This window comes from Dermatophagoides farinae, chromosome 1 (assembly GCF_024713945.1).
Source record: "Dermatophagoides farinae isolate YC_2012a chromosome 1, ASM2471394v1, whole genome shotgun sequence".
Taxonomy (NCBI): domain Eukaryota; kingdom Metazoa; phylum Arthropoda; class Arachnida; order Sarcoptiformes; family Pyroglyphidae; genus Dermatophagoides; species Dermatophagoides farinae.
In genome coordinates this window covers 3185938-3213930 of record NC_134677.1, presented here as the reverse complement: position 1 = coordinate 3213930, position 27993 = coordinate 3185938, and the positions used below count along the sequence as shown (strand labels likewise).

At 28.6% G+C, this 27993-nt stretch overlaps 2 protein-coding genes across 6 annotated transcripts; one reads left to right on the top strand and one right to left on the bottom strand.

The window, feature by feature from the left end:
* Positions 1-395: 395 nt before the first annotated feature.
* Positions 396-11406, top strand: LOC124493029 (ecotropic viral integration site 5 ortholog). Of its 5 annotated transcripts, XM_075735130.1 has the most exons (9): positions 409-863; positions 1073-1876; positions 7634-7987; positions 8072-8150; positions 8258-8465; positions 8526-8957; positions 9016-9408; positions 9475-10539; positions 10604-11406. In XM_075735130.1, exons 3-9 carry the CDS (start codon positions 7945-7947, stop codon positions 10781-10783), a joined length of 2400 nt encoding a protein of 799 aa, XP_075591245.1. In that variant the 5' UTR covers positions 409-863; positions 1073-1876; positions 7634-7944; the 3' UTR covers positions 10784-11406. The 5 variants fall into 5 exon arrangements, with proteins under 5 accessions (XP_046912027.1, XP_075591245.1, XP_075591248.1 ...); XM_047056071.2 differs by lacking the exon at positions 1073-1876 and having other exon boundaries at positions 396-863; XM_075735133.1 differs by lacking the exon at positions 1073-1876 and having other exon boundaries at positions 409-692.
* Positions 11385-26414, bottom strand: LOC124493028 (uncharacterized). Its single transcript, XM_075735129.1, has 8 exons — positions 25769-26414; positions 18108-18584; positions 16201-16524; positions 15480-16124; positions 13122-15381; positions 12608-13048; positions 12238-12530; positions 11385-12136 (listed from the first exon to the last, which is right to left on the bottom strand). The coding sequence occupies exons 1-8, from the start codon at positions 26001-26003 to the stop codon at positions 11649-11651; spliced, it is 5163 nt and encodes a 1720-aa protein (XP_075591244.1). The 5' UTR covers positions 26004-26414; the 3' UTR covers positions 11385-11648.
* Between the last annotated feature and the right edge of the window lie 1579 nt (positions 26415-27993).

Below are 27993 nucleotides of genomic sequence, written 5' to 3'. Positions count from 1 at the left end.
GGTTAGGACTAACCTTTTTGGATTATTGCAACAATTTAAATTTTTAAATTATTATTATGTCTGTGGTGAAAAAAAAATTAATTTATTTATTAATTTATCCATTTTATAGAATGTTTTGTTATAATATTTAAATATTGTAGTATGATTTTAATTGTTATTGTATTACATGTTAATAAATGATGATTTGAAATATTTAAAAAAACCATTATCATCACATTAAAATTTTCAACACGTTTTTTAATTGAAAAAATTTCTTATCAAATTATCTTTTTTGGATTTAATTTTTTTTTTATTAATCAAAAATATACACTACTGCCATCTTGTATTAAGCAATGAAAACAACATTGAGTTTTTCTTATATTTCATCAATAGATGGCAGAATGTGAGATTATCATCATCAGAATTAAATCTTTCACATTGCAGAATTATCATTTTTGCTCAACAATTGTTGTTTTGTATGTATCGTGGCAATATTTGTGTACAAACAAACGTCAACGTTAATGTCATGTTATTGGATGATTGCAAATGGCCATATATATTTATAAATGTGATACAATCAAAATTATCTTTCAATTAACAATGTAATTCATTCATTAATCGAATAATATTGCACACACACACACACACACACATTGACAAATCGACAATTTCGACCAATGATCATCATTATCATTGTCAATCATGATTTAATGGTTAGATTGTTTTTTGTTTGAATTCGTTTATCTTCATAGTGCCACTCATAAAATGGTGGAAGTAAATGTAAAAATAAATCTACAACACCGAATTTGAATAAAACGCATGCGTTAGATATGTAAAAGCCAAAAATTCTTGTTTTTTGTTGGAGAAAATTATCAACGGTTGCGGTAAGAATCATCGTCGTATTTTATTCTTGTTCTATTTTGTATTATGCAGTCATCAATATTCTGCATTCTTGTATGTATGTATGTTTGCTCTGTTATTGGTTTGTCATAGTAGAGTAGAGTACCAGAATCGTGTTGGAAACCTAAACGCCCTGCGTGTTTTGTGTCTCAGAATACATGTTATTCTGTATTTTTGTATCTATATAAATCAGGTCTATCATTTTTTTCTGTTCTAAATGTGTCGCTGCTACGAAAATACCGTCCCCGTATTATTAGTTTCAGCTAAAAATGTGAATGGAAAATGAATTCTTGTGAGAAGAAAAATAGAAACAAGAACCCTGCAAATATGAAGTGAAAGTGAAACTCAAAACAATAATCCGGCCTGCATTTTATGGAAGAAATTTCAGGCAATTAAATCTTACATTACATTGCCAACAAATTCATAAATTCACGCAACTATTCAACGGTTATCTTGATGAACCAATTGTTTTCAAAATCAAAAGTGTTTATTTGTAAATTTTGATAAATTTCAACTGTGTGTGTATGTTTTTTTTGTTGTAATCGTGTTTCGTGTATATATCAAGATTCTTGATCCGTTACTCTTGTCAGATGATGATGATGATGATTGTCAAAGCAACCAGATCGACTGTTGTTGTCATTGGAAACAATGCTAATGATAATGGATCCAATTCAATTGTCAACAACGTATACAAACACACACAAATGAGTCTAAGTTAATCGATACCGTTATGCGACCGTCATTGTTTCTTTAAATCAAATGATAATAATTTTTCATGACCAAGAATCATACATATGAATGACGATAACATATGTATAAAAATAAAACCATCAGATTTTTTTTCTGGTAACTATAGTTGAAATTATTATATGTTTTTGTGATCGACAACAACATTGTCATTGTGGACCAACAAAAAAAAATCGTTACAATCAAATTTTTTTTCTTTTTTTTATTTCGTTCAAAAATTTACATCAAGATTTCTTTAGTTTTCAATAAAGTAAGTATAAAATATCTTTCATTTATAATCAAATGTCAATTTTTTTTCACTATTTTCATATTCAGATTTGTTTTCGCCTGATAATGTCCATTTTTTTTTTGTCTTTCACGAATATTTATCTCGTTCTCGGATAAGAGAAAATTTGTGATGGCTAATATGTGTGCATATTATATGTTGAATTTTGTTACCACTACAACTATATGGAACCAATGTGAAAAAAAAACAGTGAGAGAGGGAGAGATTTGTCCAATCCATTCTATTACATCTTTGTTGTTGTTGTTGGAAAAAAAAATTCAATTGTATGATGATGACGTCGTTGTCGTCGTTGATGATGTTAGATGTTGATGATAATGATGATCAATTCAGCTGGATTGTACATCATTGTTGGCGGGAGACTATACAAGTATTATATTCTTAAAAAGCTAGTTATTAGTTAGTTATATTCGATATAACAATATCCTACGGAGGTCACCACTACATCATCATCATCATCTATACATTCATGAACAATAATAATAATATATGCACGATACAATTCTATCTACCAAAGAAATGTGTGTATAACCTGAAACAAACTTGCATCAAGGCGTAATCAAGTTTTCAAGTTTTTTTTTCATCTGATTTTCCCCTTCGATTCGTTTTGATCCAGCCAGTCATCCATTCATTGCTTGTTTAGTTGATTCGACTCTTTTTTCTTCTATTTCCCAGATTTCCCTCCATATTTTCTCTTTTGTAGATTTTTTTATTTTTTCAATCATTTCTCGTTCTTGTCAAGCTAGTTAAATAGAAAATGTATATCTATTGATGTTACGCATAGCTTGTTCAATTATCTTTTAATTTTCTCTCTCACTCTATGTGTTTGTGTGTGTGCGTGTGTTTGATGTTGAAACACACCAACCAACCAACCAACCAAACAAACAAACCAACAAACCATTCGTTCATTTCCCCAAAATGTGAAACAAGAAGAGAGAAAAAAATTGCCTACTTTCTGCTTATTGTTGCTGATGTTTTTCGTTTTCTGGATTTAGTTATGGTTAAATTTTATTATTTTTTTTCAATTCCCGAATTGCATATATTTGTTGATGGTTGACATATTTCATTTTTCATGTGTGTGTGTGTGTGTGCGTACCATATAGAATATCCGTTATTCGAACATTTTTTCTTCTCTTTTTTTCGTTTCATTATTTGTATTCATAAATGAAAATACCATATGATGATATGTGCTAATGTGTTATATCGATAATTTTTTTCCATTCATATTCATATATCTATTGGATAATCATAATCATCATCGATTCATTAATGTTTGTTTTGTTTTGTTTTTTTGTTCTGTGAATTTGTGTATATGTGTTGCATTTTTATTATTCTTAAAATTTCAACGTCATCATTTTTATATTATTTTAACAAAGTCAACGACCATAATACCGTTATTACAAAAAACTGGTTCATTTTTTATTCCTGTGTATATACATTATATTCATGGATAATAATGTTTATGAAAAAATTAATTTTCATTTAAAAAAAGGGTGTGTCTGTTTGTTTTTGTTATTATCATCATCATGGTTACATTGAATCTTGATTTATTTACAAAATTTTTTCGCCATCATCAAGTTTAAAACGTATGTGTTTGTGTTGTTTGATTGTTATTATTAATTTAAAAAAAATCAATTATCATCATCATCATTATAATTATTTATCATCCATTTTCTTTGACTGATAACAAGTATTCTTTGTTTTGATTGGGGTTAAATTAGATGCTTTTCAAAAAAAAGCCAAATTGATATATGACAAATGATGTTTATGAGTGATGAAAACAAGGAAATCAGTATCTTTAATTTTATGGTTAATGTGTGTGTGTGTGTATGTGTGTGTATGCTGAATTTGGTCAACGGCATTTCAATTTTTTCTTTATCAGCGTGTTCTTTTTTGGGACATAGATTTAATTATTATTTTGATGATATACAATAATAAAGCATTACGTACATTGATTAAATATCATGAGATCCATTTTTTTCAATTTATCAAACTGCTAGCCATGATATTCGACAATGACAGCTTCTTCATATATGAGGATGCATCATCTTGAAATGAATTGTCATCTTTAACCAATGCATATAACCACTGTATTTCATTCTTCATTTATCTAATGATTGTTTTTCTCTTTTCTCGAATGTTGAAATTTTCCTTTTTTTTGTTCAATAAAAAAAAGGATTAATAATGATGATGACTCAGTGTATCATTGATGATAGAGTCGGGATTTTATACCGACTGTATCATCATCATACCTTGATGTATACGTTCTGTTCTGTTGAGAACAATGATCCTTTTTTTCTGGTGAGAATAATTTCTATTTTTTTTTCTGATGATTCATTCTCGTCAGTCTCGATTACTTTTTTTTGAGCTGCCTGTGTTGACTAAATGTCCGACTAACCACATCGTTTTTTTCGATGATGATGATGATGATCATTTTCGATTTTTATAATTCAAATGAAAAAAAAATTTCCGCATTCGATATACCATATTCATTGCCTTATCATTTATAATGTGATCTTATAATGTGAAAAAGTGTTTTTCGCAAAAAAAAACTGATTGCATCGAGGATTTTCGATTATTGATCGTCGTATGATATTATTCGAATTATGAAAAAAAGTTAATATTATTCATTCGTTATTTTCCCTCAGATAGACATTTTTAACCAAAATAACAATCAAACACGGATAATAATCAAACACTATTTTACCTTTTTTAAAAAATTAAAATGGCAAAACATCATTCATTCATTCACTCTGTTCAACCATATCATACATATCGATAGATGACACTCCCCAATTGGAAATAAAAATTTCTATAACATTTTTTTCATGATGATGGATTCGATTTGAAAACGGCCTGATTTTTCCTTAACTTTGAAGCCTTATCCATTGTTTTTTTATCAAAAAAAAAAAAAAAAAATTAATCATGTCCAGTATTCATGAAAAAAGGGTTAACTCATTCAATTTTTTTTGTTTTTGTTTTTGGATTGTCAATTAATTCCTACATTTTCTCTTTCTTTCTATATCGTTGACAGTTACCACATTAACAACATGTTTATATTCACTCTATAAATGTGATTTACTTTGTGAATAATGATAATGATGATGTTTTTTCTATATCCATTAAGTTTAATTTTAGCATTTAATATTACTATACTACTCTATATGAATGTTTCTTCTTTAATAGGATTTTTCTTGCTGTTGTTGTTCAACATTGTTTGAATGAACAAAAATATATAAACCTGGTTCTCTCTCTCGATCCATACATATAATGCTTTTTTTGCCCCTTTTAAACTACTCATCTGGGTATAGAAATATATATATATAAAAAAATGACCTCATTCACCTCGTCTTTTCTTTGTCTGATCATTTGGATCTTCTCCATTGCCATCTTTATCTTTGTTGTTATAAATGGACAAACAATGACAATGGTTTCTCAAACTGATCGTCTAATTATCTCTTACTGTATATTTTTTTTTTTTATTGAGAAAATGATGATGATGATGATGATAATGATAATATACACACTTGCATAAGTTTGTGTGTTTGTGTATTTTCCCGTTTACCACCATGTCTTTTTTTTGAATCATAATCTATTGTGGATTGTTGACCGGTTTTCATGAGTATTTATCGTCATCATATATATATATATATATAGCTTGATTCATATGAAAAATGAAACTCTGCGGGTGTGTTTATGTATGGTTTGTCAAACCTATTTTTGGATAATTCATTCATTCATTCGAAAAAACCAGTGGTTATCGACGAATTGGTTGTTGTTTTTGTTGGTTGACATTTTTGTTTTTAATCTCGTTCTGAATGAATGAATATTTTAGGCATTTTGTTTTTTCAAATTTTGATTGTTGTTTTTTTTTGTTTTTATTTCTGCCTTTACATTGTACAATTTTTTTTTAAATATTCCTATTTACATTCATATTGGCTAAACGATGCATCACATCTACATGTACATTGTTGTTGTTATATTGAAATTAAAATACCAAATGACAGGTGTCAAAGAATCATGATGGAATTATTTGTTATCAAAATGCATAATTTCCTGATTATCCAAAATAAATGATTTCCATCATCATATATAGGATAGAGACAAAAATCCTGATTATAACTTTGAATGGACCAATAAGCTTGTAATGGATTTGTTTATATTTTTTTTTCATTACAACAACAATAACATGATTTACATTATACATTCGATTCGTTTACCGTTATATGTGATGAATAGTATAGTATCCATAGGCAAAAAATATAGAAAAAATTTTTTTTTTTTCATTCGCTTGTCAAAAATATCTAATACAAAACATCGACCAGATGAATCAATTTTTTTTTGTATAAACACAAACACAAATTCACACATAGACAAATAATTTTTGTTGTTCATTTTTTTTCTACAGAAACCATGGTTTAATTTTTGTATACTGTTTGAAAATAATTGAAATTGATTTATCCGCAAATATCATCATCAAACATTTGGTAAATCAGCGTTTCGTATATATTCATTGTGCCCATGATAAATGTATATGATGTGAATGTTTATATATATATTTTTTTTTTTTGATTGGTTCAACATATTGATATAATATATTCATTACATTGGCTTTAGGCAAACAATGTTTTGTGGTAACGTTTGCCACTTTTTGGTCATCATCAGAAAAATCGATCTATATCTGACATTATTGTGTTTGTATATATAAAACATATGTTGTTGAATATGACTTTATTTAAAAATTTCACTGTATGTGTGTGTGTGTGTGTGTGTGTATGTGTGATGTCCGTGTGTATCCAAAAATTTTTCTAAAAAGCACGAACATTTTTCTTTTTGTTTTATAGTTTCATATATGAAACTGATGATTATTATCACCCACGATAATTATGTCTTTATATATTGACAACAAGATTATTATAAATGATGATGATGATTAAAATTGCCCTGAAAACATTTCATATTTCCTTCAATACGTGAACATCATCAATGGTGGTGATGATGATGATGATCAGATTAGTCCTAGCTGTTGTATATGAATAGATTAATTACTCATACTTTTGATGATGATGATCATTTTATTTCATATCTTTTTTTTTCTCTCGAAGTTATAATTGTATATATATTTTTTTATGGTTATATCAAACAGTCCATACGATTCTAAAATTAAACCTGACCTCATAGTTTTATCATTCAAGTTATATAATAATGAAATATTATATACCACAAGCATCATTTTTTTTTTTTTTTTTGTTTGACTGGAACTTGTTCTCTTTTTCTCTATTATAAGTAGGTATATAATATAATTTTTATATTGTTTGTATGCGCTTCTGTTTTTGTTTTTTTTCGCTGCTGTTTGTTGTAAATAAATATTCTATCCACTATGATGTTTCAACGCCATAATATAATGATGATAATAATAATCGTCATAAAAATGAAAAAAAAATCACGGGAGATTTTTTTTTTGAGAATATTATTCAAATATTTCACATGCCAATTTTTTTCTGTATCTGTATGTGTGTGAATTGAATTAAAATTAGTATATTTCAATGATTTTAATGTATATAATCACGCATAATTTATACAAATGAATTCATGAAAATATTTTTGAATCCTATTATTTTCACACCGTATCGATTTTTTTTTCAAAACCTATATATAATTGTTCCAATTGATTTAATCATTGTTTTTTTTCATTTTTTTTATCTCACTAAAATAATAAAACAGAATTATAATTGCAACACTGTGATACATTGGCTTATATATTGTTGATTATGATAATCAACCACAACCACCACCATTTATTATTATCATCAAAAAAAAAAACAACAACAGCAACATTATCGAAAACAAATTTTTCTCTTGTATCAAATGAAAACATGTTAAATATTGATTGGATATTAATGATAACGTTCAAATGACGATTTTAACAAATCTAATTATCACTGATAAACAACATCAACAAAAAGTCGAATATTTTTTGACTTCCAAACGTCAATACTCACATTATTATAATCATTTTTCTCATCTTATATCCAATGGCTGCTGCTACAACTACTATCGATCCGATTAATGAAAATGGTATCGATTACATTCCATAGGAATTCATATATATTCAGAGATGAATAATTTATGCATTCTTTTCACTTTTTTCTGTATTTCTAGTATCAATTGAGCAGCAATCAAAGGAAAAAATTTCTAATGCAGAACTTGAATTGTTAGCAAAACTTGAAGAACAAAACAGGTAATTACAATGATATGATACACGCCCGACGCCAGTAATCAATTCTAAAGAGTTACACCTGTTATTATGTATACTAATAATCATTCAATTTTTGGTGGCCATAACAGACTGTTGGAAACAGATATGAAATCATTGAATTCACTTCATTCGGTTCAATCGAATCATTCACGACGATCATCAGAGACATCTGAAATAAGCAATTCAGAACAATTGAATCAATTGTGCAATGGTAATGCCGATGATATATATCAAGTTTGGGGTCAGATAGTCAATGATTGGGCCAACATTTACAAGAAACAAAAAACTCTTGTTCAGGTAGTATTTATATATTATTTTAGATGATTTTTTATCTAATCAAATATGTCGTTGGTTTAGGATTTGGTTCGTAAAGGCGTTCCCACCAATTTTCGTGGTTTAGTCTGGCAATTGCTGTGCAATGTCCATAATAACCGTGTTGTGATACGAGAAAAATATGCTCCACTATTGAAACTTTCTTCGCCATGTGAAAAAGTCATTAAAAGAGACATTCCAAGAACATTTCCCGAACATGAATATTTCAAAGAAAAAGACTCAATAGGTCAAATCGGCTTATTTAATGTCATGAAAGCATACTCGATCTATGATTCTGAAGTTGGATATTGCCAAGGAAGTGCTTTTGTCGTTGGTTTGCTATTGTTGAATATGCCTGAAGAAGATGCTTTTACAGTATTTCAAGCTTTAATGTATGATTATCGTCTTAGAGAAATGTTCAAACCAACCATGGCTGAACTTGGTCTCTGTATCTATCAACTTGAATGCTTAGTACAAGTTAGTTTAATATAATTGTATTATAATATTATATTTACTCATATTTTTCTTTTTTCAGGAACTTTTGCCCGAACTTTACAATCATTTTCAACAACAAAACTTTCATACATCAATGTTTGCATCATCATGGTTCCTTACACTTTTTACATCTAATCTTCCGATCCACTTATCCACAAGAGTAATGGATCTGTTCTTATCAGAAGGCATTGATATAATTTTTCGTCTTTCTATTGCAATCTTACAACTTTGCCGTGATGATTTGCTTAAACTTGATATGGAAGGCTTGCTTAAATATTTTCAAAAAGAAATGCCTTTACGATGCGATATCGATCCCGATTATTTAGTTCATCTTGCTGTCAATGTTAAATATGATCAGAAAAAAATGAAAAAATTATCCAAAGACTACCAAACAATCAAAGCTAAAGAGCAAGAAGAACTGGTTGAATTGCGAGTAAGTCGATAATATATAATAATAATTTTATAGTTCTTATTTGATTTATGTTCTTTTTTCATTAAGCGATTACGTACTGAAAATCGATTACTTCGACAAAGGATTGATAATCTGGAACAAGAAAGCGGAGAATTAGCGGACAAACTTATACAGGGCCAAGTAAGCCGTGCTCAAGAAGCTGAAGATAATTTCGTAATAAAACGGGAGCTTGCTGCCGCAAAATTATTGGAGCAAGAGTTACGAGGGGAATTAGAGCAAGCAGCAAATAATATAATAGAGCTGAAAGAAAAACGGGAACTAAGCCAATCACTGGAAAACAAAGAACATCAACAATTGATTGAATCATTACAAGAGGAATTGATTGCTGTCAAATTGCGTGATGCTGAAAATTATGAAGAAATGAAAACATTGAGAGAGCGTATTCGTCAACTCGAAGAAGAAATCAATCATTTACGTCGTTTACCGGCTGATCACGCTACAGCTAAATTACAAGATGAATTATTAGCCATCAAATTACGTGAAGCTGAAGCCAATTTGAGCATTAAAGAATTGAAAGAAAAAATTGCTGAATTACGAACAATGTGGAATGAACATATGTCCGCTATGCATCCAGAAAGTGCCGAATCATCTCAACCAAATAGTTTGGAAAATGGTTCAAATGGCAATTCATTAAATAGCAATAGCTTGAATGGAACTTCAACTCCATTACCTTCATTGTCGGTTACGTCAAGTCCTTTGAAAATACTCAACGCTGTTAAGCGTAGTTCCGATCAAGCAGCCGAAATAAACAAACTCAAAACAGAACTTATGTCAGCAAAATTAAGAGAAGCTGAAGCATTTTCTGATTTGAAAGAGTTACGTCAAAAAGTAATGGAACTTGAAACCCAAAACAATGTCACTATGAACCAGATCAGACGTCAAGCAGATGAGATGAAAAAATTACAAGAACAATATGATGATGTCCTCGAACGAGAACGGCAAGCGCATACGTTATTGAACAAAGAAAAAAGTAAATTTTCCGATTTAGATTTTCAAATGAAAGAACAGCAAATGATGAAACGAATCAAGGAGTTGGAACAAACGCAATTAGTGGCCGAATTGCGGCAAAAGATAAGCTCACTTGAAACAAAGGTAAGTTTTGATTTGATGATATTCGTATCTTATGATTAATTTTTTCTATCAATCCATTATCCAGATTGAAGAATATGTGACCAAATTAAAATTAAGTGAAAGTGATATCGAACCACAGAATAGTGGCGAATTATCCGATCGTATGGCTGAACTTCAAACGGAAATGTTTCGTCTTGATGTCACTAATAAAAAATTGCATACAATGCAACAGCAAAATCTAATTGAACAGAATGGTGAAATCTAATCATTATATTTGACCAAAATCTATGATAACAAGACAAATCAACTCCATCCACCGCAAATTAATTAAATAACCATCAATCTGATAGTATATATTACAGTGAGAATTGTTTGTAAAAAAAACAAAAGTTGAAACAACTCTGACCAAAATTAGAGACCAAAAAATCATATGTGATATATAATATACAAATGAAAATAATGAGCAAAACAAAATTCTATTAATTAAAATAATATTGTTGTAGTCAGTTGAATTCTGTTTTATATTATCACCATTCTATCTATTTAAAAAAAATTAATTATAATGAAAATTATATGACAAAAGTCGTTTTTCTAATTTTAATTTTATTCTCTCTATCTCTCTTTGTGTATCTTGAAACTTTGATTATGACCACACACACAATATTACACACAACCAACAAATTGTTTTTTTTCTTTTATTATGAATTATAATAATTATTATCTATTCAGTTTTGTTTAAATTTTTTTTTTGCATTATTTCAATCACATCAAAAAGAGAAAAAAATTCTTTTTATTGTACAACTTAATCTCCACATTGTTTACCTGTAAATGCGTTAATTAAATTAAAAAATTTACGAATATGAATATTGTCAAAATAATAAGTCAAAATCATTTATTTGTTCAACAATTTATTACAAACATTTAACATATTTTTTTTTCTCAAACAATAAGTTAATTTCGTAAATATTTTTGAAAAAAAATTTCAAAAATGGAAACAGAATGACTAGTGTATGTCACATGTCAATCAATGACAATGACAATGGCAATAGTAAATGATAACAGAGAATGATCACAATGATTTTTTGCCACGTATTTTTTTTTTTGTTTGTTTGTAAATAAATTCATCTGTTTTATCCATATTTGGATTTCGAAAATCCGGTGTTACCGATCCATGGAAATACTGTTGGACATTCTTGACATGTACGTAAGGTACGTGAACCTTGTTTAGAATGAACATTGCAAACTTTTGCCCGACTACATTCATTGATTGGTTTATCTTGATTACATTGAAATGGTTCAAATGAATTGAGCTGATCTAATGTTACTGGTTTACGAACCCATTGTAACATTTGCCATGTTGATGTCATATAAACATCTTGATTTTGTAAAATTTCATCCAAAAAACGAAAAAATCCTTTCCTATGATGTTGTATATTGAACCATGCACTATGATAATATAATGAGAATGGTGCACGATTATTTTTATAATGTCTGTTGAAATTTTTGATCAACATTTCGTAAACACCATCTTCATCTGGTGGATTTGTGCAAGCATCGCCCATCGAACAACGGCCACCACGTAAATCTGTCCACATAACCATACCAACTTCCCATACACCTATTTGTAATAATAATAAAAATAAATTAATTTGATCTAATTATAGGAACATCAAAAACAAAAAGGCAAATTAGATTTTCCTCTCTCTCTCTTTATCATACCTGGAAATGATTTCGTTGGACAGGGTGGAATATTACAACTATGTGAGAGTGCATAATCAAGTGTATATGGCCAAAAGGCCGGATGATTCTCCTGAACGGGTAATGATGAATCATAAGTGAAATTTGTTTCATATAACATTTCAAACATATTGTTGCCTCCAGTCTGTAAGAAAGGTGCTCTCATGCCACGAATATCTTCAAACTTGACTCCACCATATAGATTTAATATTTCTCGTTGTCCATTTATTTCTTTGACCCATTCATCTTTGGAAAATTTTTCTCCAAATCGATGCCTTATTTTTTAGGATATTTAGATTATTATTTTTCACAGTGAGAGATTGAAAAAATTTATATTAAAATAGATACTTACGAAATAGTATGTGAGGCAATCTCATGACCTCTAGAATACAGTGTTTGAACTTGTCCATAATCAGTCCATTCATGTGAAACATAGAATGTTGCCTTAATTGGACAACCATTGGGATTTTTTCGTCCTGAATTTAATAACTCTTCATACAGGTCCCAATTTAAATCGTTAACTGCATCATCAAATGTGAGCATCACGATCTGTGGAATCTGTTTGCTGGAAAAATCACCTGGTATATCTGAACTACCGCATCGGCAATCAGGTAAACGGCATTTACGTTTGTCGCATTTACTTGCCGTTATCAATGCTTTTGGTTGTGGATATAATGGTCGAGGTCGTGAAGCTGAAATTATTTTCACATTCTCACCAGGATCTTTAATAACTAAACGACGAATTGTAGGTCGAGGTCTATTCCTGAGATAAATCAGTGGTCTCTTGACTTGTCTAAACATAATAAATTAAATGTTTTAAAGTAAGCAATGCATATTAAATAAATTTTATGAGTAAAATGGGTTACCTTGTTATGTTTTGTCCTTTACTACTGTTATTTATATTAGATAATGATAATGGTGAAATTGATGATGATGGCGGTGCTAAAGTGGTGGTTGTTGTTGTTGTTGTTGTCGTGGTTGTAGTCGTTGAAGTGGATGACATTCTTCCTTCATTCAACATGTTATTGTAATATTCATCATCATAGTTATTTATGTCATAATCTTCGGCATTGCCATAATTATCATAATCATAGTAATTATATTCTGTATAATTCTTTGGTATGTGTTGTGTTTTCGGTGACATTGTCGTTGATGTAGTTGTGGATGTTGTTGATGTTGAACTCGGCAAACGGATTTTTACAGCAATTTTTTGTTTATTTTTTGGTTTAGTCAATATATATTGAGGTGCTTTTGTTGTACTGGTCACCGGTATTGTATTCATATCGGTTGGTATATCCATACTCTCTTTCCAGATTTCTGGCCTAATTGTTGTTTGAATGGGAGATGATATTGATCGACTACCGTAAACAGATTTTGGCAGCAAATGATTGGCTGATATTAAGGTACTTGGAGTAGTGGTCAATGACCATCGATCGTCCATCGTTTTTGATGATGATGATGATGATAATGATGATCGATCTTGATCAACATCATTACTTCTCAATGTCTCATACGTTGTAATCGTGTTTGGATCAGACAGATTTATAATTTTACTATTAGTTCGATTAGCGATTGTAACATTATCTTTTTTTGATATCTTGTCAATTGAATCAAGAGAATTTGTCATGTTTGATCTTTTTGTTGGGATGTTTTGATCTAATGATATTAATGGTCTATATTTACGACTTCTTCGATATCCATTAATGGCTTTGATTTTCTTGTAAACTTGTTCTTTTGGCGTTTCAAAACCTTGAGGCGTGATTGAAGACATGGTTGTGGCCAATATTGATGAAGGTGGAAGCGGTGTTGTAGTCGTTGAAAATGATGGAGTGACAGAATACTTTTGTGGCTCTATCTTGGAAACATCATTGATGGTTTTCTTAATGAACTCTTCTAGTGTATCAATCGGATTTTTGAATCGATTTGCGATTTCGTCATTTTTCGACACAAATGTTTGACTATTTTTATTTATTTCATTTCGATTACTATTGTAACTTGTCGGCATCACAACGTAACTATTATATTGTGCAAGATTCAAACGTTTGTTTGAATTGGAATCCATGTACATCGGTACAACCATTACATTTTCACTTTTATCAGCATTCATCGATTTCATAAATAGTTCATGATTGACATTATCTTCATTTTTATTCGATGTTTTGTTCGATAAATTATTTTTTATATATGAGCCTGTTGCTTCATGTAATTGTTGTGGCCGATTTCGTTGTGTTGGTTTTGGTGTTGTTGGAAATGGACGTTCATTTGGTATATTATCTGATGTATATTCGATTATAGGAGCCGGTGTAGTAGGTGAAAGGTTCAAAAATGATGATGATGATGATGTCCAGATTCGTGGCGATAAATCATAAGGAAAATTCAATGGTAATGTAGTAGCCTTATCCAAACTTTTATATAATGGTGGTCGACTATTTCTTCGTATTTTTTGTTCATTGTTATTATTGAAAGAACCGGTCACCAAAGTTCCTGTCAAAAGACTTGTAGATGGATGATGGCCATAAATGTTTGATGATGAAGATGAGGAACTAGCGGCCATTGCCGGTGATGGTGACAATGATTGTGAAGACAATAATGATGATGGTAACGATGAAGATGAAGATGGTTGATAATTCATCTTCTTTTTACGAATGACTTTCTTTCTAAATCGGCTTGCATGTGTCACTTGTTTGATCATCTTGTATGTTGGAAGAACAGTGGTTTTTTGATCTGTATAACGATTGAATCCATCAGAATGAACTTTTTGTTCATCCATATTGCCGTTATAAATTCCAAGTTTTGGTTCCGAATTCTTACTCTTGTCTAAACGTATCGAACCATATGTTTTATCCTCAATTTTGTGTTTAAATGGTGCGAGTAATCTTTCATTGATTTCATAATTAAGTCTTTTTTCTACTGTTGGTCTTGATGATAAAGGTGATGGCTGTTTTGGCAATACAATCATCCCTTGATTTGTTTGGCCATTGTCATTCACTGCCATATAAGGTGTTGAAAAATTATCATTTGTTACGATTTTTATATAAAGTTCTGGTATTTTTCTTCGAAGTGGTCGTTCATTCATTGGCTTTAATGTTGTTAATAGTTTACCTTCGATCGTATGCAACGATGTATCTATGAAAGTAAATAAATCAAAAAAAAAAAAAAATGCGAGATTAATACCAATTGATCCTGGGATGATTGAAAAGAAAATTATTAAAAGTCAACAACACCTTTTTTCAATGCACTGATATCATAGCCATTAAATGATCGGAATATATTTTGATTTGAATACTGTTGCTGTTGTTGTTGTTTGGGCTGATTTGAATCGACACTTCGCGATTGCAATGATGGACTATTGTTGCCTAACCAATATAATGGTTCCGGACGTTTATTAGATTTATCATATTTGCCATTTATATATGGATTTGTTGATATTAAATGCAGATCAACATGATCACCATCAAAATAACTTTTTGGCGTTGATTGATCATAAATTGTGAATGGATTGATACGTTTATCATCGATCGTAAAATAGCCAGCTTCAGTCCAATATGGTTCGAATCCTTGACGTTTTTGGAAAAGTTGATTGTTGTTTACTTGACTTTTGTTCGTATCATTACCTAATTTGCTTATCTCCATAAATTTGGTATCACCTGTATCGATAATACGGCTATAATTAGTATAGGTTGATAGGTGTGAAATAAATTTATCCTGTCTATTTAAATTGGTATCTTTAAGTCTCTTGACGGTAGTTGAAGACGGTGGAACTTCAAAACCATCAACAACGTATGTTGGCGATAAGTGATGTGATTTCGGATCATAACTATGTTTTTCTAATGTATTTAACGGGGTTAAATCTAAGCTAGTCAAGTTTCCTACAAGAAAAAAAAGAATGATTGTTAATAACAATTGGAATAAATAAGGATAGTAAATGCCATAATTGAATCATACTTGTGAAAGTAGATTTCGATGATGTTGATGATGATGATGATCGTGATGTCGGATAATGATAAATTGCACTACCACTGTTACTTTTTTTGTTGAAAAAATCTTTTAAATATTCAGATATGTTCCGGTATGTTGGCGTTGGTGAAGTGGCTATATGATTGTTGGATAGTGAACTGGGCAATGGTAAAGGTGCTGGAACTGATGATGATGATGATAATGATAATGGTGCTGGTGTTGTAACAATACTATTAATGCTTGTTGTTGATGATGATTTGGGCTCGTCAATTAAATTGAACATTGATGTTTCAGCATTCGATGATATATAATCTGAGTGTAAATAGGTATGAATATAACAAGCAACAACAATGAAAATAGTCACTACAATATAATAACATAAAGATAATTTTGCTATAATAAAAACCGGAAAAAAATTAAATCATTACATTTTGATAAGTAACAGGTAATACACACACACATAGTTTGCCAGAAATTTTGATCGATTCGTTCCGAATGAAAGATTAAATTTCATTTGTATTTTTTTTTTGTATTTGAAATTGAAAATGAAAATGAAAATTTCATATCGAAAAAAAACCACTGAATCCACTTATATCATATAATGAACCGCATCATAAAATTGATTATCGTATTTTGATTTTACTTTCAATGAATAAATAAAAATTATTATTATCATTTACGAGAAAAAAAATCTCTAGTTTTAAACGGAAGTTTTTCATTTTATTGTTTTCAATCGTTATCAAAAAAAAAAAAAAAAAAAAAAAAAAATTGACGATGTACAGATACTCAGATTCAGAAATGTGTTCCGCTTTCAATGAATAGATCAGATTGAATTTAATCGAATTGTCGATAAGTAAAGCCAAATATATTATATACTAATAATAAAACTTTTATCTGATTAATGGCATTTGATTAGTCCTGTCAATGATCCTGTTAGATTTCACTTTTGAATTTGTTTGTTTTTGTTTTTCTCGCTATCATCATCATCATCTTCACAAAAATAGCAACAACGAATACTAGAAGCAAACAATACAACACACCCAATTAATACTATAGTAAGCCTGTTGGGCAAATTGTTTGCAAAAAAAAAATAGAAAAAATCGGCTATCAATATAATGAGACAGATATTTTTTTTTGTCAAATAGATGACCATAACTATTTATATCAACTATTTTTATTCCGAAATTCCTTTGCAAATAATCATAATGTTGTTGTACGCCTTGAGAAAAATCCAATACATTGAAAGTGAAAGGTGTATATCGGGAAAAAATAAATATGACTAAAAAGAATGATCGCCTATTTTTGTTGTTGTTGTTGTTGCCGAATATCTAATTTGTAATTGAATAAAATTAGTGAAACGATCGTTGCATATCAACAGTGTTTCCTACTATAAATTAAAGTATATAAGCAACAATTGTGATTGCAAAATTGTTATACATATCAGATCACCAGACAATTTGAATGATCGTGATGATAATGTATGTAAGTGAATCGAATGACCATTGCTTAAATTGAGCCACTGTCAATCATTGATCAATTTTCATTTTAGTTTCACTTGAAATATAATTATAATGGCTATATATAATGATAATAAACTGGGGAAATAAAAAAACCAATTCTCCCATCGGATCGACAAATCAAAATGTGCATGTGTGTGTGTGTATGTGTGTACTTGTAAAAAACATGATTGTCCAATTTTCATTGATGTCAATAAATAGAAAAGAATCTGTTATGTGAATAAAAAAATCTGTTTTTCTTTTCTCTAAATAAATTCAAGATGGATAATTTTGGTTCTACACATACAATATGAATGATGATTGGAAATGAATTAAGCTATGTTTTTTTTCGAATAACAATATAGAAAAAAAAATTCAAAGGAAATAATGAACACAAACCTTGTTCACATGGTACATTAGCTGGCCAATCGCAAATCTGTAAACGTATAGAAAAATATAATCCTTTTGAACAATTTTTATGTAATGGAATTCCAAACGAGCATATATAATAAGCAGCACAATTTTCTGGATCACGATAATAGCCAAATTGTGTGCCACATATAAAATCAAATCGCTTGGATACATTGGCTGTAAATTCGGCAACATTAATGAATTGGTTCTGGTAAGATGGATTCAATGATGATGATGATGATGATGATGATTGAATGGCTGATGTTTGATGAGTAATCAAAGGCGAGGATAATAATTTCAAATGTTTCGGTGACGATAAAGATGATGAAACACTATCATCATTATCATTATTATTAATACTATATACCGGATGATTTGACCATCTGTTGATTATGTTGGATACATTGTTGTTGATAATAATGTTTTCTTGTTGTCCCGAAACGAATACTGTTGTTGATAGTAAAACTAAAAATATCCAAAATAAGTTTTTCGTCATAAGAATTATCATGGGATATAATATTCTCAAACAGTGAAAACAATTGATCTAAAAAACATGAGAATGATCGCATTCAATCCAATGGGTATAAAAAAAAATTTACTAGTCATTGACGCAAATTATCATCGCTAGTTGATGTTAAAAATAATATTTTTCAATCATCAAAAAGAAAGTAAAATTCTAATCGAGCTATTTTTCAATTCAATGACCAAATTGAACAATCATCATGGATTGATAATTTCTTTTTTTTTCAGGTATATTACCTGTGATCATTTCGTTTAACAAAGAAAAAAAATAGCTACTCAATTTATGATTGTTGGTCTAAAACTATCACTTTCGGAGGCTATCAATCACACACTAACCAAACTCCTGTATTCAAAAAAAATAAATAAATAAAATACCTCATTTATGGTCATTATTATTTGAAAATGATTTCATGAAAGAAAAAAAAATGATCAAAACTCGATCAAATTTAATGTTGAATTTTGTAATACTAATTTTGTTGTTGTTGTTTTCCCCTTTGATTGGTTGCTTTTGATGAATGTAACGAATGAATTACAATTCAATGGTCATTAAAAGTTTTTTGTTTTGTTTTGGTTTTTGTTTTTCATTATGAACAACAAGTTTTCCATTTATCTTGTCTTAATAATCTTACTGTTAGATTTTAAGATCAATCATCATCAAAAACTGATCCATCTTAAATTGTTTTACATAAAAAACAAATGTTGTTGTTGTTGTTGTTTTATAAATCGGATGATTATGAATCGATCAGATTGATTGAGAAAAAAAAATCCATGTCTGTTCGATCTCATTTTGAATAATCATTATCTGTTTTTTTTTTTGCAATTTATCAATATGAATTTAAGAAAATATAAAAGTTTGACATATTTAATATTAAATCGGATTGAATTCATTCATTCAATCACTTATACTTCAGATTTAAATGTATTATGTATTTACCTTTACCTTTATAATGTCTAACACTTTTTTTTTTCTCAAGTCATCTTTATTTCATGAAAATGTGTTAAACCTTTACTACTCGATGATAATAATAATAATAATATAAGTGTTAATTGCTCACTACAATGTGATAGTTTCAAGTGTTTATTTGTATATTTATCTATTTCATTCGTAACTGCTACTTCAATCCTATTGTTTGATCTGACCATTCAAAATGATTTAAAAAGTTTGAACGCCCTATATATAACATATTATGATGAAAATATAATCATTTAAGATTTGAAAACAAAAAACCAAGAAAACAATGAAAACAATGTTATGTTGTCATTTTATTGTTTTCGATGATCACAATCATTGAATGATTGCCAAGATGGTAGAAAAAGTTAGATAAAATAGTTGAAAGAAAAAGATATAATAATTGATTCTTATATAACGATCGATGATTATGAATAAACAACAAACAATAAGATCGGAAGAAAAGTTAGATAAATCGAACAGAATGGGAAATTGATTTTTTTTCTGTAAACAATTGTTGTCAATCTTGTAAAATATATTAGAAATGTTGTAACATCAGATACACAAAATACAAACATTTTCATTTTCCATTTCGTTATAGGCTATAGATATTTTTATTTGTTCATGTTGCTCAAGTGAACATTTGTTATGATTTTCAATATTGAAGCCATGTAGACATATGTCAAATTACTACAACATAGTTCGCTTCAAATTGCCTAATCAAATTTCATTTTTTTTTTCATTCGGAAAGTGTAGATCATACATGGAATTTTTTTATCTTTATAGGTAGCAAAAGATTTTAATTTTTCTTCATATCCATATTTGATATCAATTGGACACTTGTATTTTTCATTTTCATTTCAAACAAGCCTAGATGATGATGATGATGATGACCATCGACAAATTATTGAAGCTAACGTTGTGTTGGTGGTCTGTTAGATGTGAAAATAATAATGGCTCATTTTTTGTGAATCAAGTTTCAACGATAATAACCATCATCATCATCATCATCGGCAAAATCATCGAATTAAACCACCGACACACATACACACATACAAAGATATGCTGATGAACAGTGACAGAAAAAAAGGAAAGTTTTTCGATTGTTTTCTTTTCTTAGAATCAAAACATTTGACAGTTTTAATCGAAAACATTCATCTATTAGACAGTATCGAAACGATAAAAAAAGGTGTAAAATAAGTGAACATATCCAACGAAGCAAAGTCATTTTTTCTATACTCATTATTTTTAATTCGAAAATGTTGCCTTTTTTTCTATTAAGTTGTCGAGATGTTTGATGATTTTTTCTTTATTCGAAACGAATTTTAATAATAATGGGAAAAAAAACTATCAACAAGTTATGCTTTGAAAATTTTGGTTATTTTGAGAGAAAATAAAAATCCGATGCAAAAATGCTTATTCTAAAATCAAAATAACAATAATCATCATGGTAATCATCATCACTATTTTCTAAAAAGAAATAAAATAAACAGAAAGACACTTTTTTTGGGCCAAGCAATATTTGAATGTTCCAACGTTTTTGGAACATGACCGAGTGTGTGTGTGTGCGTTGCTTTAATTGAGTTTAAGGATCCAGAAAGTTGTGGCGATAAAAACAATTGAATATAAATAATATTTTGACCAATCTATTGATTTCAGAGACAGATGATAGTCTGTCTTATCACTTTGTAATTTGTATCTTAATCAAAAGAATGAATGTTTTGAATTTGTTCAAAAAAAAGAACAAAAACAAAATAATGAGAAAACTATGACAGTAAAATCATCATCATTTGAATCGAAAAAAAAACATAAAAATGTCAATTTAAATATCAGAGTATATAAAAAAAAAAATCTCTGTGTTCTATAATAGTGGACAAGTGACATCAATGTATTTATGCTGTGTGTGTGTGTTTATCAAATAAACAATATCATTTGCTTGTGATCCAACAACGAAATGTTTTCTATGATAATGACGATGATGATGTTTGTGGGAATTTCCTTTCACATAGAAATAATTAAAACAAAGATCTGGTACTAAAATTCAAAAATTTAGATAGATATTGTCACGAGATTATCTCATTTCAGTAAAAAAAAACCACCATGTTTTTAATTTTAACCAACTAACCATACAAATTTGTTGTAATGCAATGACATTTTCATTGCAGTCATAGGAAGAGAAATTATTATAAATTCATTAGCAAATATTTCAATCAGACAAAAACTACTAGGTACTTGGCCACGAAAAATTTTACATTGGTAATAAAATACAAACAAACATACTTTATCAAAATTGAATTGAAATTCATAATTAAATAAACGAAATTTGATTATTATCATTTTTTTAAAATTTTGTTCAAGAAAAAAAAATATATTTATTTTATTGTAGTTTAAGGAAGTAAGAAAGTTGCTTCAACAATCGTGACTGAACCTGAAATTTGAAAATTGTTTTCAATTGTAAGAAATAATAATATCAAAATATGATGATTGATTTTTAAAATAATTCAAAATAATAACAATATATAATGATGATAATAATCTAGATTATTAATGATTCCAAGGTTAAATTAAACCAAAAAATTATGATGCAATTGCTGTCATAGTGCATTTGACAGGATTATAATCACTAAAACAAAATTGACAGTAGCCTAAAGATTCTTTTAAACATATATAATTGAAATATATTCAGAAAAAAATGTTGTCTATGCAATGAAGAGACAAACTTCGTAATTGATTATCATCACAGTAGATCGTATAGCGGACCTACATCGATGTGGCATCTTACCTTGAACAACAGTAAATTAAAACACAGGCCCGAAATGACAAAATAAAATGACTAGCAAAGAAAATTAACACGAACAAAAACAATGACTTAACAATGATAATTATGACAAACTTACGCCAGAAAAGAAAATGGGATGAAGTAAAAAAAAAAAGAAAGAAAAAGGCTTGATGTCAATGTCAACGAGACGACGATAAAAGTCGACAACAATAATTTCTATAATAAAAAATGAAAATACTGACATGAAACAACGATGAAATAATAATCATCATCATCGTTGATGATAATAATGATTATAATAAAAATAATGAATGTATATGATATACACCTATACAACAAATGAAGACAAACTATTTGATGTTTTCTCAGTGATACCATTATGTATCGACCAGATGATGATGATGATGATATTGTCAAGTTTCATATCGACATCATTCAATACGGATGTTTTTCAAATGTGATTGCCATTTGTGTGCGTGTATCGATATAATTATAAAAAAAATGTTATCGTATTAAAAAAACAAAAATTCAAAATCGATGGAAGCTGCTACCGAAAAATATTCACGTGCAATTGATGATGCTGATGTTCGTGTATCGTTCGGCCCATCCGATTTATCAAAGATGATCTAGATTAATTATTATCTATGTACGTGTCCTGATTATAATTTGCGTCAATAATAATTCACAAATCCATAATTTATTTTGTGATGAAAACATGATGATGATTACTATTTCGTTGTTGATTATTTTTCTCGTTGAAAACTCTTCTTTCCAATTCATCACCATCATCATCAATTCGATTCGATAATAAAATTTATGATTGATAAATTATCATTATTTCTATGGGTCATATAGATATGAAAACGTTCCAATGAAGCATAATGACATGCATTTTGAATTTTGAATTTTTTTCCGTCGAATGTAAATCAAGTAAAAAGAAAAATATTTTTTTTTCATTCGATTATAATCCAAAAGTTCATGCATACAATATACAAACAACGCATTCGTGATGATTAAATTTTCATTTTTAAATTGTAAAAGCCAATTGTAATTCGTAATGTGACCGTAAATTTTATAGCAATATAATTGAATGAATCAACATGAATAATTTCAAATTTGATTGAATCGATTGATTGAACTCTTTTTCATCATCAAAATCGTATATGGAAAAGAATCGTAAAAAATAATCGTAAACTTGAAATGATGAATTTAATAATAATCATCAAATTAGAAGACATTATAATGATGAATGTCAAACATAATCAAACAGTAGTCAAGATAGATCAACACAAATTCAAAAAAAAGTAATTTTATTGCCATCGATATTTAGCAACAGATTTTTTCCATGGATAATACGACCAAAAAAAAACGTGGACGAAATAATGAAAACTAATGAGTAGTATCCATCTACGTATGAATTAATAGAACCTTGAAAAATCTGATCTACATTAAATGTTTATGATTTCTATTGCAACAATTTCATTTTCATTCAAATCATCATCAATGTCTTATTGGCTTGATCGATTGAGTTCAATCAATCTAATGATTGAAAGAAAAAAAAATAATTATTATCATCTGCATATAACAAAATTAACAGTAAACAAATCATGAAGTAATATAAAAACAATCAAAGAAGCAAACGAAAGGCAAAGAAAACGAAAATTCAAATCAATTTAATTCACTTTTCAAATTAGAATTTATCATTTTTTTTATAAATTTGCCATGAATATGAACTGTTTGTACAATCAGTCAATCAGTCATTTTTGATGATAATCGAGAACAATACAATCGAATGGTTGAAATGATTATGAAAGAGAAAAACAAAATCAAATATTCACTTTCACTGACAAATAAAGGTGGATGATGATGGAAAATCATACAATATATTTGGATCAATGAATTTTTTCAATAGATTTCAATGATGAAAATTGTTGTTCCAATATAACATATGCATAATCGAAAAATGGTTCCACCAAAAAAAAAAAAAAAAATTTATTATTGTAAAAAAATTATAGAGATTGTGAACTTTTTTATTCAAACATGAAGATCAATTGTAATAAGGATGGAACAAAGTAAAGGCTTATTGAATCAAATCAGAATAATTTGCTTAATTTTCAATGAATATTGAATGAATAAATATCTTAACATTGTGTAGAGGAGTGGACGCTTCTTAGGGGCAAATTCAAAATCAAAAAAAAAAAAAAAAAAAAAAAATACTTTGCCAAATTGATTTTTCTACTATAACACACAACAGTTAGAGATTGTGGTTTATATTATTTCAATTATTGATGAATTGGAACAGATTTTATTTGGCAAAATGAATGCAAATGAAAGGATGCTAATCCAACAGATCATAGATGATTAGAACTAAAACAATATTCATGAAAAAAGGATTCAAAATCAACAAATTCTCCCTAAAATCGATGTGATTGGTGTATGCATGTAAAACAACATCATTATCATAATGATGAGTTAAAATTTTGTATGCCTAAAACTGTTTTGTCATTTTCATTGTTGAATGTCATTTTTTTCAGACAGAATAACTTTATTTTGTTCAACGAAATAAAATTCATCATGAATAATCAAGAGACAAACTGCCTGAAACAAATTAATTAATTCAATTTTCTTTTTTTTTACTTGCATCAGATATTTATAATTTTTTCTCGTACTTCATTTTCATTTGATTTTGCATGTCTCATCATCATTTCTCGTTAATACTCATCATCATATCTTTTTGTATATGAACTTTAAATGAATTCATTCATTTTAATATTGAATGACAAGTGCTGACCGTAGATTTGTATTTCTGAAGCAAAAAAAAAACTTTAAAATGTACTGATGAGAAGGTTGGCAAAGGTTAAGAAGGTTTGTAAGGTTTTTTTAAAATTAGCTTTTTTAGGATTTTAATCAAAATCAATCAGTGCTTCTTATGCCCAAGCAAGAGCAAAGAGAGAGAGTGAGCGAAAGGACGATAAACGATGTTAAAATTTTTCAATTTTCAAAACCTTTTTAGTTTCATTATCCATCGTTGATGATCAATGTTGAATATGCTGTAAATGGAATGTTATAAATTTTTGTGAATTTTACATTATGAATTCAGTATTAATAACATTTTTTTTCTATAGAAAATGGTGTGGTGGTGAAACAAAACAAAACAAAACAGAAAAAAATTCAATCAATTGTACTTTTCGATGACATTCAATCGAATTCGTGAGTAGAAAATATTTTCAAACTACTGGATACATTGAGTGTAAATTGAAAAAATAAAATGATTTCAAAAATATACGATGATACAATTGGAAATAAATTTCTATTTTTTTCCATAATGATTTTCGTTCTATCATCACACGAATAATTAAATGCATTATGAAATGAAGAAAAAAAAAATAAATAACTTACCAATAAAAATGATGTAACAACAAGTGTGTAACATGGATGTTGTTGTCATGGCCATCATCATCCGGTTATTGTTACCGACAAAAATATGATAATTTCTTTTGATCATCATTCCTTTGGCTGTTTGTTTGTGTTTTTGTTGATTATTGTCTAAAACTTGCAATTTTTGTCGTTGATTATTATTATTATTATTACATGTATGGATTGAATGGAAATCCATTTGAAAAAACCGATTCATATGAAACAAATACAATGGTCGTTTTTTTTCTATCCAATATTCACCAAGAAATTGAATGCCCCAAAAAAAATGACAGACATATATTATTGAACACAAAAAAAAATTCTTTTTTTTGCGGTGACAATTTTATTTCGGAAATCAGAAAAAAAATCAAGTAAACACGATCGATGAACAATTTTCAACAAAGCAACAACAATAATAGAAAAAATTGCCACATTTTTTTTATCTTCACTAAGATTGTTGATTTTATTAGCTGCATTCATCCATAAGAATCATGGTTCGTGAAGACATGTCAACAACAAAAACAAATTTTTTAAAAAAAATAAAGACAAAGTCAACAAAGATGATAGCGATGATTTCAAGTCAAGATACAACTTGAAACTAACAACATATGATCGGATATAAAACTATTACTTTCTTTATGGGGAGAATGGATCCAACAACAAATATTCAAGCAAATTATAAGAGAAAAAGGAAAAAAAACGAACTTCTCTTTTCTTCTTTTTTTTTCTTTCTCTTCTTTTTTTCATCATCATAATCATTATCAATTCAAAACAAAACTATATCGTCCATCGAATGGGCGAAAGTTGGTGCCAACAACAGAAGAAGAAAAAAAACATTGCCGCGAAAACCTGTTCAACTTCAGGTAAAATTGTTTTTTTGTTCACCACTTCTTTCCACACTGTCACAAATATAACATCTAACGGCGTTGTTTGTCGTTACCAAAGAAAAAATAAAAGTGATGAACATCGATGAACCGTTTTTATTTTCGATTTACAAGTTTTTTCTTCTTACTTTCTCTTCTTTATCGTGTTCAAGGAAAAAAAATTGAATGTAGATCATTTGGATTCAAAATTAGAAAATATCAATTTTTTTCAACGGGTTTATTTCGCTTCTGCGAAAACGTTGCCAATAGAGTGTGTTTGATATGAAATGAATTCATTCATCATGTTAATTATGGACCATGTTTTTTTTTGCTTAATTCATATGTCAATCCTGATTTTTAAATTAAAATTGGTGGTGTTTTATGAAGTGATAATAAAAAAAAAATTAAACCAATTGTCAACTATCAATTTCCACTTTTTCTGTTGTTGTTTATTCGATGAAAAACAATTTGTTTTTTTTCTTATCGCTGTATGTGATGAAGAAAAAAAATGTCACTATTCTGATTGCTTGATTGATCACTATAAGTAGTAGTCAGACTCCCAATCAGCAGGATCATTATATATGAGAGGCCTATGAAATGATAGATTGAGATCCAAAGAATGATGGTTCTGAAAGAGTTTTTTTTCCTTTACTTAGTTCGATATACAACAATGCTCATTTGTGATTAACTCATTTTAGACAATTATAAAGTTGTCTCAATTTTTCAATCTTTCATAGTTTAAAGTTCGAATAGTGAGACGATGACTAAAAAAGAGAAAAATGACAAAAGAAAATGAAATCATTTTGGAATCAGCTAAAAATATAATTATGGAACAAATGTCGTTGATGAATGAATGATAGATTGTTATGTGAATCCAGATAGATAAATGAGTTTGAAAATGAATGGCACACGCCTAATGACTGACTGGTGACACGCCTTTTTGCAACAACCAGTAGCCAAAAGACATTGAAATTGTTGATAATGTGTAGTGTTTTAAAATTTTGATTTTTTTTCTTTTTGAAATATAAAATTTTTGAACGGAACAACTGAATGTAGTTAATGTGTTGAATTATTATCATTTTTTGAATCACGTTTTCACACCCGTTCATCCTTCTTTTTTTGTATCTTGACATTCGTTTTCATTGATACATTTAACGGGTTCATGATCGTGAACAAAAATTTATTGTGATGTGGGAGGCTCGAATCTAATTGTAAAAAAAAAAAAAAAATTTGGCATTGTTTTATTATTATCTTTGTGTAAGAGCTAATGTCATCTAATTAGATCGTTACCATTTTGATCAAATAAATCGATCAATTGATTGGTCCATGATAAATCTGTGCATA

Excerpts from the sequence above, each read along its gene's own strand:
- LOC124493029 (XM_047056071.2), top strand. The coding sequence starts at position 7,945 with ATGGCTGCTGCTACAACTACTATCGATCCGATTAATGAAAATG. Across the intron at positions 8,151-8,257 it reads AAACTTGAAGAACAAAACAG|ACTGTTGGAAACAGATATGA; the intron begins GTAATTACAATG and ends TGGCCATAACAG. Across the intron at positions 9,409-9,474 it reads AAGAACTGGTTGAATTGCGA|CGATTACGTACTGAAAATCG; the intron begins GTAAGTCGATAA and ends TTTTTCATTAAG.
- LOC124493028 (XM_075735129.1), bottom strand. The coding sequence starts at position 26,003 with ATGAATCGGTTTTTTCAAATGGATTTCCATTCAATCCATACATGTAAT. Across the intron at positions 16,525-18,107 it reads TAATGTACCATGTGAACAAG|ATTATATATCATCGAATGCT; the intron begins GTTTGTGTTCAT and ends ATTTACACTCAG. Across the intron at positions 15,382-15,479 it reads TATCAGTGCATTGAAAAAAG|ATACATCGTTGCATACGATC; the intron begins GTGTTGTTGACT and ends TTACTTTCATAG.